Source organism: Drosophila serrata, unplaced genomic scaffold, assembly GCF_035046125.1.
Source record: "Drosophila serrata isolate PLE 108 unplaced genomic scaffold, ASM3504612v1 contig_256, whole genome shotgun sequence".
Lineage (NCBI taxonomy): Eukaryota > Metazoa > Arthropoda > Insecta > Diptera > Drosophilidae > Drosophila > Drosophila serrata.
In genome coordinates this window covers 62467-76684 of record NW_028257154.1, presented here as the reverse complement: position 1 = coordinate 76684, position 14218 = coordinate 62467, and the positions used below count along the sequence as shown (strand labels likewise).

At 33.0% G+C, this 14218-nt stretch overlaps 2 protein-coding genes across 5 annotated transcripts in view; both read left to right on the top strand.

Annotated features, from left to right (window-relative positions):
- Nucleotide 1: 1 nt before the first annotated feature.
- Nucleotides 2-14218, top strand: part of LOC147643632 (uncharacterized) — a 32599-nt gene continuing 18382 nt past the window's right edge. Inside the window, exons 1-3 of one of the 4 annotated variants that reach the window (XM_086832927.1) lie at nt 16-789; nt 7948-7972; nt 8035-8348. In XM_086832927.1, coding sequence (XP_086689053.1) covers nt 8219-8348 — 130 coding nt within the window. In that variant the 5' untranslated portion in view covers nt 16-789; nt 7948-7972; nt 8035-8218. Of the gene's footprint in view, nt 871-5603; nt 5802-7947; nt 8349-14218 lie in introns of those variants that run through there. The other 3 variants (XM_086832934.1, XM_086832925.1, XM_086832926.1) reach the window with 3 other exon arrangements.
- Nucleotides 1223-5207, top strand: LOC147643633 (uncharacterized). The gene is made up of 2 exons (XM_086832947.1): nt 1223-3633; nt 3694-5207. Exons 1-2 carry the CDS (start codon nt 3614-3616, stop codon nt 4319-4321), a joined length of 648 nt encoding a protein of 215 aa, XP_086689073.1. The 5' UTR covers nt 1223-3613; the 3' UTR covers nt 4322-5207.

The following is a 14218-nucleotide window of genomic DNA, read 5'->3' as shown; positions in this document are numbered from 1 at the left end:
CATTGAAGCTTGCTGTTAAAGCGCAAATAGAGCTGAGCCGCTCTTTCAGCTTGAACTACCCTGTGAGCTGTTAGAGCGGTATGACACTACTTTTTCATCAAGCTCTAAAAGCTTTTATCCTTGGTTCTCTTAAAAGCCACAACATCGGTTCAGCATCTCTCCATCGCTCGGAAATCATCCACTCGGCTCTTGACGTCTGAAACCCGACGCAGGAATGTGTTTAGTCAGTCCAGCATCTTACGCTCAATCAGTCTGAAAACCTACGGAACTGCTAACCTACCAGATCTGTCGGACATTTTCGCCGTGACATAGAATAATCGAAACAGTTCTCGCAGGAAATAATACCGATATACTATCTCGGGTGTGGAGCCATTGGCTGGCATTAGTCTGAATGACCATTAGGCCGGTCGCTAGCAATTTCACCGACTTATTTCCAAAATAGAAATATTATAAAAGTGGTGAAAGTAGTTGGAAAAATATGAAAACAAAACGCATTTCCATGAAAATGCGATTTGAATTATTGAGTAATTTGGTAAACTTGACCCAAAAGTTTGAGTTCTCGGAAAAAGTTATCAATGAAATTTGGAATCAACTTATATACTTGTATACAAAATGAAAATATATCGTGCTTAACAATAAAACAACAGTTATTTCGCAGTTCTAAAAAAACCAGAGTGCTGTTAACTAAAAAGCAACACAACCTATAAGGTTCTTTCAAAATACGAAGTGCCACGAAATACATATAAATGATTTTATGCAAAAATTATATCCTGAATATCCCTGAATGTGGTTAGTGATAAGTTTCTTATTTTTAACATTCACTGGACCTAAAAAAAAAACTGGATATTAATTACACTACAGATTTTTACGGTAATTTATATACACATGCTAATTGACTTTTAGACACATGTACAAACATATGTTTATGTACATATGTATGTATGTTATTTTATTCAGAAGTTTGCAACGAGTGACGAAGTATTTTTTATCAAATATACATACATATGTATGTAAATATACATGTATTTTTATAAGTTTCAAGTCTCTTAGTTTTGGAGCTATCGGTTTAAAACTTTGCCGATACTAGTCATATCTCGGATGGGGTGAGACCGGAATACTATATCAGATAACTTCCATTGGAAAAAATCGGGAAATAAATAAAATAAAATCGCATTTAATTAACAAAATTCCGTCTACTCTGATAATTAAAAGAATTTTTTTTTTTATTTATTTTGGAGTTTGGTTTTAATTTTATGAAAAAAAAAAACGGACTATTTCATAAAGCTTTCACAGTAAGATATGACAATTTGTGTATGATTTCACAGATTCGGATTTGAAAATCGGTCAACAATATCACATATCTGTCATAGGAACTATCGATATATGTACATATCTCAAATTTGATAAAAATCTGTTGAAGACTGAAAAAGTTATAATTTTGATAACTATAAGCTATATCATATACAAAAGATATTGCTTAAATGAAACAATTATATAATATAATAATAGTCACATAATAAATAATTCTTTCTTTTTGATAATAAAACCGAAAATAAGCAAAAAGCTTGAAATATTATGAAATCTTTTGTTTTAGGTGGCTGTCCACAATTATATTCTGAAAATTTTACCAAAATTATTGATTGGATGTTATATATAAAATGTCAAATGGTTTAAGAAAACATTTAAGAGCTTCCAAATTCACATTCATAGATGATACATGCGAGTTTCGTTATTGATTATCTAGAAAACCCTAATTAATGTACACTTCATTAAAATTAGCATGGGAAAAAAATGTAACTGTAGTTTTTTACTAAGGACATTTCAAAATCAAGACTTAAAGAAACTCTACTAACTTTTCTCTACCAAAGAACATATCTCATGGTAGTATGCGTTATCGAAATCTTTTCAGAATATCAATTATTTGTAATGCAAAATCAGTTTTATGATGATAAATTTATCAAAAAAATTGATTAATGAGCAGAACTACAGTACGGCTTGAAAGAAGAGACATACAAATTTAATTGATTTTAAATTAAAATAACATAATGGCGGTTCTTTGGAAGTTTTTTATACCCAAGTTTGCAACACAGTGAAGGAGTCACCTCCGACCATATAAAGTACATATACTCTTGATCAGGATCAACAGCCGATCCGATCTAGCCATGTCCGTCTATCCGTCTGTCCGTTTTTACGTAAACTAGTCTCTCAGTTTTAAAGCTACCTGAATGAAACTTTTTAGTTAGTCTTCTATATACTCTCACTCGTATATACATATGTCGGAACTGGTCGGTTTGAACGACTGTATCATAAAGCTACCATAGGAATGATCGGAAAATTTTTACAAAAATTATTATAACATATTAAGCTTTCAACAAAATTTAATCAAATTTGAGATATAGCCATTTTATATTACTTTACAATTTTGTGTAATAGTTTATGAAAATCAATCTACTATCCCATAGGAACGATCCTTAGATATAGAGGAAAAAATGCAAATCTGTGAATTCAAAACTGTAAATATTATCTGTATGTATATGTGAATAAAATTAAAGCAGGTATTACTTCATTGTTGTTTAACATAAATATATATAATTTATATTGTATTAATTCCTAGTCATCGAAGTTCTCTTATATTCTTGATATACTTGTTGAGTTCATATAGCCATGTGCGTCTAGTGTCTCAGTTTTGAAGCTTTCTTCTTTGTAGTTAGTCTTCTATATACTGTCACTCGTATATAAGTCGGAACGGGCCGAATCGGACGTCTATATTATATACATAAGTAGCTGCTATAGGAACAATTGGATAACTGTAAGAAAAGCCATTTTGTAGTACTCTGGAATTTCGTTTTAAATATAATGAAAATCTAACTACTATATCATATATATTTTTTAGTTTATTAGCTGTTAGTTTGCAACATACTTTCATTAAAGAGATATTTAATATTATTATAAAATTTCGGTTTTAATTTTATGTTTTGAAGTTGGAAGTTGAAGTAGACGAAAATATACATTTAACGATCTTTTCTATGGCAGCTATCTATACTATTATATAAAGAGGTAATGTAAGTTTGTTTGTATGTATTGAATAGGCTCCGAAAGTACTTGGCAGATTTGAAAAATTCTTTCACTGTTGGAAAGCTACATCATTCCTGAGTGTTATAGGCTATATTTCATTTTAAAAAAAAATAGGCATCCTTACTAAAATTAAGATAACGTAATCAAAGGTGTTAAAAAAAAAACCAAAAAACTACCTTACATCTACCGCCCTCTACAGGCAGCCAAAGCATTTCCTGTCAAACATTCAAAACATATTGAAATAAGGAATTGGAGATAAAAATTTTATTTTTTTGTTCAGGTTCAGTAAGAAACGAAGTCCTGCCACCCAAGAAGTAGAGTTTGGGTCGTCGTAAGCGTAATACAGAAGCAAAAAGACGTAAGATTACGAATATGACTGACGAAGAACGGGCCTCCATCCGAGAGACTGAGCGGCTGAGAGCAATGCAGATGCACTATGAAGAATCAGCAGAAAGACGGGCAGATAGGCTTGAGAGAAAACGATTAAAAGTTAGACAGTCGCGTTCTGCAGCAATCGATTTGATTCACTCTCAAAATAATGAACGCGACAGGGCAAGGGTAGCTGAAGCGCGTTTACAGCTTGCAGAAGATCAGATATAATCCAACTATTGATTACAGCTCGAATCGAATGTCGTTATTGGCCGGATGCATCAGGTCTGCATATACTGTCAGGCTCCTTCGATTGAATCAGACGAAACTTCGGTCCGAGGAATATATCCATTTGCGGGATGCTGTGATGAATGACCGTAATACAACCAACGTTGGAAAGCTCACGATTTTGCCATCCTCATACATAGGTAGTCCACGCCAAATGCATGAATATGCTCAAGATGCCATGGCATATGTTCGTTGCTACGGCCGTCCAGACTTATTTATCACCTTCAAATGCAATCCAGCTTGGGACGAGATAGTACAGCTGTTATTTCCAGGACAATCGTATAGGGATAGGCATGACATCACAGCCCGTGTTTTCAGACAAAAGCTCAAGTCACTGATGGATTTTATTGTGAAACATGGAGTTTTTGGATCTGTGCGGTGCTGGATGTATTCAGTAGAATGGCAGAAGAGAGGATTGCCGGATGCGCACATACTGATTTGGCTGCATGATAAAATTACTCCAGACGAAATCGACGATGTTATATGCGCTGAGATTCCATGGGCCGAGGTTGATACGGATTTGCATGAAGTTGTCATCAAGAACATGATCCATGGCCCATGTGGTACCCTCAACCCATGTTCACCATGAATGGTAGGCGGGAAGTGTTCCAAGCGATATCCTCGAGCATTTACAGCAAACACCGTAACAGGGGACGATGGATATCCTATGTATAGGAGACGGTCAACTGAAGATGGAGGGACTTCGGCAAATTTAAACATGAGAATTGGTGATATTGAGGTAGACAATCGTTGGGTGGTTCCATACTCAACACTATTGTCAAAATCATACAAAGCGCACATCAATATTGCAATTCCGTGAAATCGATTAAATATATCTGCAAGTACGTGAATAAAGGCAGCGATATGGCAGTTTTTGGTGTTCAGGCAGAAAATGGTGACAACAATGCAGTACGAGTTGTCGATGAAATATCTCAATACCAGGCTGGAAGATACATAAGCAGTAACGAGGCAGCATGGAGAATTTTTTCATTCCACATTCATGAACGCTATCCAGCTTAAGTTCACTTGGTAGTCCATTAGGAGAATGGTCAACGTGTCTATTTCACAGAAAGAAATGTGCAAGAAAGAGTCCTGAATCCGCCAGCGACAACTCTGACTGCCTTCTTCACCTTATGCCAGGAAGATGATTTTGCCAGAACCTTGATGTATTCAGAAGTGCCCTCTTAACAATAATATGCCCAGCAGGTGGTCAACTAGCTCATATACCGAGGATACCGATGATCCAAAATGATATGACAGTCCCATTTAAACGGCTTCAATTTCCGGTAAAAACATCTTTCGCATTAACAATTAACAAGTCACAAGGCAAAACCTTCGAATTAGTATGGATTGATCTGCGAAAGAAATGTTTTAATCATGGTCAACTGTATGTTGGTCTATCGCGAGTCGGAGCCAATGAAAATCAATTTATTTTGCTGCCACAAAATAAAACATCAAATATTGTTTACAGAGAAGCTCTAACAAAATAAATGTATTTTCTTTTAGGGTTATGACCTCAATAATTGAAAAAAAAAAATTAATAAAGGATGAATATGTGTCATATTATTATTATTATTATGAATGTGTTAAAATTGACAAATCTAAATGTAATGTTTAATGCCGTGCGAAGCCGGGACGGGCTGCTAGTATGATATATTTGTCAAATTTTCATAATATTATTTCAGAAATTTTAAAATATTTTTTCGAAAATATTGCCGAACCCGTTCTTATGGCAGCCATATATATTATAAAGTCCGATCCGGCCCGACATGTGGCTTAAAAACTGAGGGATTAGTTTGCGTGGAAACGGACAGTCGGACTTGGCTTGGGTATATACATATGTCAGTACAATAAAGGGTCGGAAATGTCTACTTCACTACCTGTCAAACCTGCAAGGGTACATAAAGCCACAAAAAACTAGAATTAATCCCAATTTTATTTGTTAATCAGAATGAATCGGGTTGGTTTTTTTCAAAATCTTTAATTTTTTTTAAGAACCTTCATGTGTATGTTATAACAAAAACTCTCGTAAACTGGTATTAGATGTAAAACGAAAATCAATGTCAAAGGTAATGTTGCTTTTGGGAAAATCATGTAATTCAGAAATAGTTAAAAGTTGCCATATTTCTGAGTAGATGGTATTATGTTAAAAAACAAGAATGGAATCTAACTTCGCTACGCCGAAGTTTATATATCCTTGCAGATAGATGTTCGATGACTAGGAACTAATACAATATGAATTATATATATACTTATGTTAAAAAAACAATGAAGTAATGCCTGGTTTCATTTCTTTAACCTATACATATTATATTTACAGTTTTATATTCACAGTTTTGCATTTTCCTCTATATCTAACAAACGATCGTTTGTAATGCAACTAAATAATATATTCGTCCGATTTTTATAAAATTTTTCTCAAAATTTTAGAAAAATATAAAATGGCTATATCTCAAATTTGATAATAATCGGTTGAAAACTGAAGTTATAATTTTTAATTCTACTAATTTCTCGATCGTTTCTATGGAACGTATATAATATAGTCGTCCGATCTGGCCCGTTCCGACATATATGTATGTATATGAGTAAGAAAATATAAAAGACTAACTGCAAAGTTTCGTTAAGATAGCTTCAAAACTAAGAGACTAGTTTGCGTAGAAACGGACAGACGGGCATGGCTAGATCGACTCGGCTGTTGCTGCTGATCAAGATATACAGGGGTAGTCAAAAGTATTTACACAATTTCACAATTATTTTCACCGCCAAACTTATTTTTGTTATTATTCTTGTTTTTGTTGACCGATTTCCATGAAATTTTTTTTATTGCATAAATTGATCTATTCAGAAACAAGCAGAAAACGAAAGCAAAAGATAACGGTTCATAGGACAATATTAAAAGCAAAAGAAAATATGTCAATTTATTTTGGATATAGCTTAATAAACTCAATTCCAACCAATTGAAAACTTTCAGGGAAAACGGTCAACAACAAAAAGAATAACAACTAAAAGAAATTTGGCTCTGAAAATGGCCGAAGTGTAAATACTTTTGACTATCTTTGTATATTCTTTATATGGTCGGAGGTGACTCCTTCACTGCGTTGCAAACTTCTGACTGAAATTATAATACCCTTCAAGGGTATAACAAGAAGAGTATAATTTATTGTAAACAATTTTTTGATCGGTTTTGCGACGGTGAATATGGTGGTCCGACCAGGTCTGTTCCGACAAAAAATATATTCTATCTGCAAAATTTCCTTTATATACAATGGTAGTCAAAAGTATTTGCACAACGTCCTATTTGCACATTCAAACTTCTTTAAGTTGTTATTGACCTATTTTCCTAAAATTTACTTTTTCGGATATCAAACCGAAAAGGAAAAGTAAAGATAACAGTGCATAGGACAATGCTAGAAGTAAAACAATAGATGCATGTGAAATTTCGAATTTACACATAAATTGATTTCACCTTAAATTTAATTCCATTCAATATTAGTATTCAATAGTATTCGATGAAGGCTTTATATTGGCTGGTATTGAATTTTTTAACTTATGTATATCCAAAATAAAGAGACATACTTTCTTTTGCTTTTAGCATTGTTCTCTAGACCGTTATCTTTCGCACTCCTTTTCGGCTTGCTTTTGCATAGATCAATATATAAGATAAACAACATTTTAATTGGTCGCCAACAAAAAGAATAACAACTACAAGGTGGGATGTGCAAATTATTCTGAAGTTGTGAGACACCCGTTTACGTATGCAGACACGCCTTACCAAGCGGATAAAAAATATTATACTTTATGTATATATTTTTTTTATTTATTCATTGCGTTGCAAACTTCTGACCGAAATCATAATATATGTTCGTATGTATTGGCTTGAATTAATGACGAATTATTCTGTGTTCTAAAAAAAATTTTTAACCATTTTAATATACTTTTTATGCGTACTTTCTTGTTATTATTGGTATTTGATTTACTTTTTGCCTTTTAAAATGTAGAATGCGTTTTTATAGGTTTAATAAATATGAGCCAAATGTCGCTACTGCAACCTGACAACTCCAGCTGCGAAAATCCTTTTCTTTTAATTAAGTTTGAATTGAAACCACATTAATTATTTAAAATTATTAATTTTTAAATGAAAATACATACCGTACTAATTAATTGGTCCACTGAGTCCCAAGAAAAAAAATAATAAATAATTGTTTCTTATTACAGGTTCCACATACCTTCCTTTAAATATGTATATATCGGCATCACAGCATTCTGTTCTTAGAATCTTATAAGAGTTGTTTAACTACGCAGTCTAGGTCGCTGTGAATACTGACAGTTGCAGTAACCAATAAACGCGTTCTTTATCACAACTGTATCCAATAACAAGTACAGGTACACGAGCCGAAGAGCACAGCCAAGATCGCAACCAGCCAGGAGGCTGAACAATACAAGGCTCTACGGAGCCGATCTCTTTATCAGAAACCTTGATTTTGTGATGGAGACGTATCCGAAAAGAAGGCGACATTGCTCTTACACCCGCCCTCTTCAGCTGGGAGTGGTGCTGTTAGGATGGACTTTAGTGTTGGTTCAGTCCCCTAACTTTGTTTTCTGTGGCGAAAAATTGGGTAAGTTTATCATGGATTTTTTACTTTTAGCTTTACCTCCTACAATTTCTATGCTCACATTTGTTGTAATTACAGTAATTACATATATCTCTTGGCTTTCATTTATTAGAGGAGTTTAATAAGTTCACGGCTTTTTATAACGGACTCAATTTGCGAATGATACACAAATTTCATAACTATTGTAATATTATAGTAATTTTAGTTTAAGAGCCCTCCAGCCCAATAACTTAAAATTGTTTACTGCATTGTTTATTACACTATTCAAATGAAAAGGCGCCTTAAATAGGGAGCCTTTTCTGATTTTCCTTCTTTTTATATAAATTGATCGATTATTCAAATGGTCGGTACCTAATTTTCATAAAATAAAACCAAAGTTCTGAAATAATAAAAAATTTATATGTTACCAAGAAGAAGAAAATAAGTTGAAGAACGGCAAAATTCTTACCTTTATACCCTTGGTATTGTAAGTATAGTATTAGGTTCGAAAGGCAGGAGGCACATCTGAACCTATAAAGCATTTTTATTAATGATCTGCATTACCAGCAGACGCGATCTATCCATGTCCGTCTGTCTTTTTCTACGCAAACTACTCTCAGTTTTGAAGCTTTCCAAATTAAGCTTTGCAAATACTCTTCTACATTCATATATTCTCTCACTAATAAATAAGTCGGAACAGACCAGATCGTACGATTATCACATAGATCAGAAAATCTTAAGAAAAAACAAGAAAGGAAGCTAACTTCGGCATGCCGAAGTTTATATACCCTTGCAGATAGAACTTCGATGACTAGGAATCCATACAATATAAATTATATATATTTATGTTAAAAAACAATGAAGTAATACCTGCTTTCATTTCATTCACCTATACATATTATATTTGCAGTTTCACATTCACAGATTTGTATTTTTACCCCACATCTACCGATTGTTTGTATGGCACCTATTTGATATAGTCGTCCAAAAATTTGACACAAACGTTAAGACTGATATAAAATGGCTATATCTTAAATTTAATGCAAATCTGCTGAAGACTGGAAACGTTATAATTATTAATTGTAATAATTTCTCGACTGTTCCTATGGGAGCTATATGATATAGTTGTCCGATTTTTAATAAAATTGTACACAAAATTGTAGAATAATATGAAATGGCTATATCTTAAATTTGATTAAATTCTGTTGAAAACTGAAAATGTTATAATTTTTTTTGTAAAAATTTTCCGATCATTCATATGGCAGCTATATGATATAGTCGTCCGATCCGGCCGGTTCCGACATATATACGAGTGAGATTATATAGAAGACTAACTACAAAGTTTCATTCAGATAACTTCAAAATTGAGAGACCAGTTTGCGTAGAAACGGACAGATGGACAGACGGGCAGAGGGACATGGCTAGATTGACTTGGCTGTTGATCTTGATCAAGAATATACATATATATACTTTATATAGTCGGAGCTGCCTCCTTCACTTCAAACTTCTGACTGAAATTATAATACCCTGCAAGGGTATACAAATTCATAACTTTGTCAGTTTTCAACATACACTGCGTTTCACTTGAATAGCACACTTTACATACTGAATTTCAAATCTCGAAATCTTTTAAACAAAAAGAAAACTCGTTGATGTTTTTGTTTCTATTTATAGAGTAATCAATTTTAATTATTAGAAAAGTAACAAAACTTAAATTAAATTAACAATTAATAAAGGTTAACAAAAAAACTGAAAAACTTCAAAAATACCACAAAAATTTTGTTTCACATGAATAGCACATTTTAGATTTAGTGTCATTTCAGCAGCCAAGAAGATTGATTCATGAAAGTTTTTTGATTAATTTGTGAATTTCAAACATAGTTTAATCATTTTGTGCAATTATGGGTCGTGGAACGTCACTAAGTCACAAGGAACAGATCCAAATACAAAGCTATATTGATTGTGACCTTTCTGTGGCTAATATAGCAAAAAAAATTGGAAGAAGCAGAAAAGTCGTACACAATTTTATAAAGAACAAGCAAAACTATAGAAAAAATATGAAAGGTCGCCAAAATAGTCTCCTTAGCGACACAGATAAGCTTGCAATTCTGCGGGAAGCCTCACATTCTCATGGCTCTGTGAGCAAAATAAGGGCAAAAGCAGGTGTTGACGCGAGCAAAACTACTGTTTGGCGAGTTATTTCCAAAGCTAAACATCTTAAACGCTTGAAACTTAAAAAAAACCACCGGTTAACCCCAAACGAAAGGAAGCACAGTTGACCTTTTGCCGGGTCAATATGTCATGGTGTAACGAGTGGAGGCGCGTAGTTTTTTCTGATGAAAAAAAGTTCAATTTGGAGGGGCCAGATGGCTATAATTATTATTTTCATGATCTGAGGAAAGAGACGCATCAATTGGAGCGTTTACACAGTCGAGTAGGCGGAGTTATGGTTTGGGGAGCCATATCTTACTATGGGACTTGTGAACTCTAATTCTTATCCTCAAACATGAACGCAAAAGCGTATCTAAACGTCCTCGAAAAAGGTTTTCCACCATTGGAAAATTTTTTCAATCATTTGCCGTGGACATTCCAGCACGACAATGCCCCAATACATACTGCACGTGTTGTAAAATCTTTTTTAAAAGATAAAAATGTTGAAACTCTGAACTGGCCACCATACTCGCCGGATATGAATATAATTGAAAATGTTTGGGGATGGCTGGTCAGAAAGGTTTATAAGTCTGGTAAACAATTTTCAACAAAAGACGAACTAATTGACGCCATTCAGAGGGCCTGGGCTACAATATCCCTAGACTACATTAAAAGTCTATATGATTCGCTGCCCAACAGGATCTACGAGGTTATATTGAATAAGGGGGGCTCGACCCATTATTAAATTAACATATATATTTACATTAATACTTACTATTGAATAAAAACACATTTCCTAATACTTAAGTTCATTAAATATACTTTTAAAAAAAAATGTGCTATTCATGTGAAACAAAATTTTTGTGGTATTTTTGAAGTTTTTCAGTTTTTTTGTTAACCTTTATTAATTGTTAATTTAATTTAAGTTTTGTTACTTTTCTTATAATTAAAATTGATTACTCTATAAATAGAAACAAAAACATCAACGAGTTTTCTTTTTGCTTAAAAGATTTCGAGATTTGAAATTCAGTATGTAAAGTGTGCTATTCAAGTGAAACGCAGTGTATGTATATGATTTACGACATGGCTATTTTGTACGATTTTGGAATTTCGGTTTAAAATGTATACTAATTTTAATTTTATAAGCTGCCATAGCAAAGACATGTAGCTCCAAAACTTCAGTGCTTTTTAAGCTTCTGACTAAAGTCGGGGGTATACAAATTATAATAAATAATGAGGTTTTTTTTTTTTGTTCTTATTGTTAAGCGGGTTACAAAATTTGACAGATAGTAAAATGTATTCGTGCTTTCATAAAGAACAGCCTAATACATAAACCCTAAAAAGATTTTTTCTACTAAACTGTAAGAAAGTAAAATATTTGTTGTAACTAGAATGCATGGTGCGATTTTAATTTTAAGCAAAACAATTTTTATAAACTACAATACAGACGGATACTTGGATAAAGGCGTTTAGCACAGCATATTGTTAAGCAAGCTGTGCCTTTATATGGAACCATGCGAAATGCTTCCAAACTGAAAGCAAATGTTAACATACAGCGTATGGTGGTTATAGTATGTTTTAATTTTATGTCTAAACAAGAAAGGAAGCTAACTTCGGCACGCCGAAGTTTATATACCCTTGCAGATAGAACTTCTATGACTTGGAATCCCAACAATATAAATTATATTTATTTGTGTTAAAAAACAATGAAGTAATACCAGCTTTCATTTCATTCACCTATACATATTGTATTTGCAGTTTTACATTCACAGATTTGCATTTTTCCTCTACATCAAACGATCGTTTGTATGGCACCTATATGATATAGTCGTCAGATTTTTATGAAATTTGCCACAAAATTTAAGACTTATATAGAATGGCTATACCTCAAATTTGATGAAAATCAGCTGAAAACTAAAAAAGTTATAAATTTAATTGAATTAATTTCTCGATCGTTCCTATGGGAGCTATATGATATATTAGTCCGATTTTCATAAAATTTTACACAAAATTGTAGAATAATATGAAATGGCTATATCTCAAATTTGATTAAATTCTGTTGAAAACTAAAAATGTTATAATTTTTTTTGTAAAACTTTTCAGATCATTCCTATGGCAGCTATATGATATAGTCGTCCGATCCGGCCCGTTCCGACATATATACGAGTGAGAGTATATAGAAGACTAACTGCAAAGTTTCATTCAGATAGCTTCAAAACTGAGAGACTAGTTTGCGTAGAAACGGACAGACGGACAGACGGACATGGCTAGATCGACTCGGCTGTTGATCCTGATCAAGAACATATATACTTTATATAGTCGGAGGTGCCTCCTTCACTGCGTTGCAAACTTCTGACTGAAATTATAATACCGTGCAAGGGTATAACAACTAACCGTGTTAGGAGTCAAAACCAAATATTTCTTAGAAACTTTATGAATAACATGTATTTTTTTTAGAAAACGGACTCTAGCTTTGGAACATTTAATTTGTGTGACTCCTTGACTGTACTTATAATAAATATTAGACCAGCAGTGGTTACATTACGGTAACAGGTCTTATTGTTTCCAAATCGCAAGGAAGCATAAGCCCTTGAGTGTTTGACGTTTATAATGGTATTGTATTATATCTGGAACAGCGTTGGCACCTAAAACAAAATATTTCTTATTGACTTCAAGAATAACTCCAAGAATATCGATTCCTTATTGCAATGAGCAACTAAGACCTTCAGGCCGTATTTACTTAGAAAACGGAATCTAGCTTTGGAATATTTAATTCATGTTAATCTTTGACAGTAATACGTATAAAAATTAAACTTTATAACGCTACCAATATAATTGTTTCAAAACTGTAGGAACACATGTGTTTTTATGGCGTTGATATTATCGCGCAGCTTTATGTCTTAGGATGCTTATGTCTTATATTTCTATATCTTAAGCAGTTCACCGTAACCACAAACAAAACATATTTTTCTCGGAGAACTGCTTTCAGCTGTGGAATATTTTAACCATATGACTCCTTAACTGTACGTCCTATAAATGAAAAGCAAGCAGTAGATTTATTATGGTTGGAGTGCTAAAAGTCTCAAAACTGTACTTAAATTTAGAACCACCAAGCTTATGGCGTTTATACTTAGTATGTTGAAATAAATATAAATATAAATATATTTATAAATATAGTTAAAAGTTAACTCTGGGTTGGCAGCCAAAACAAAATATTGCTTATAATTAGACGGATAAAGACATTTACCAATTAAATATTTGATTCATGTGCCTTACAACTGTACTGCCTGTTAATATACGGCAAGCAGTTCCGATGTTAACTGCTTCCTGTAGGCAAATACATGCACCAGCCTGTTGTTGCTTATATTATGTTCTGATTTTATTTATTTATATAACAGTTTTTATTTATATAACAGCTAAATCGAAAATTTTCTTGTTAACTTCAAGAATGACATGTTTTTTTTTTAGAAAACGGACTTTAGTTATGGAACATTTAAATAATGTAACTCTTTGAATGTATTCCGTATAAGTATAAAGCAAGCAGTGGACATAAAACAGTAAACAGTAGAAAGAAGGAACCCTAGGTGTTTATGGCGTTTATAGCATCTTATATCTTAAACGACTAACACTTCAGTTCAACATTTGGATACCCGCTTATATTTATGCAATGTTAAGCTCTTTATCTGCTATAATGCAGAATAGCAGTATATTACTGTTAAAGCTGTACTATTAGGCAAGCAGCT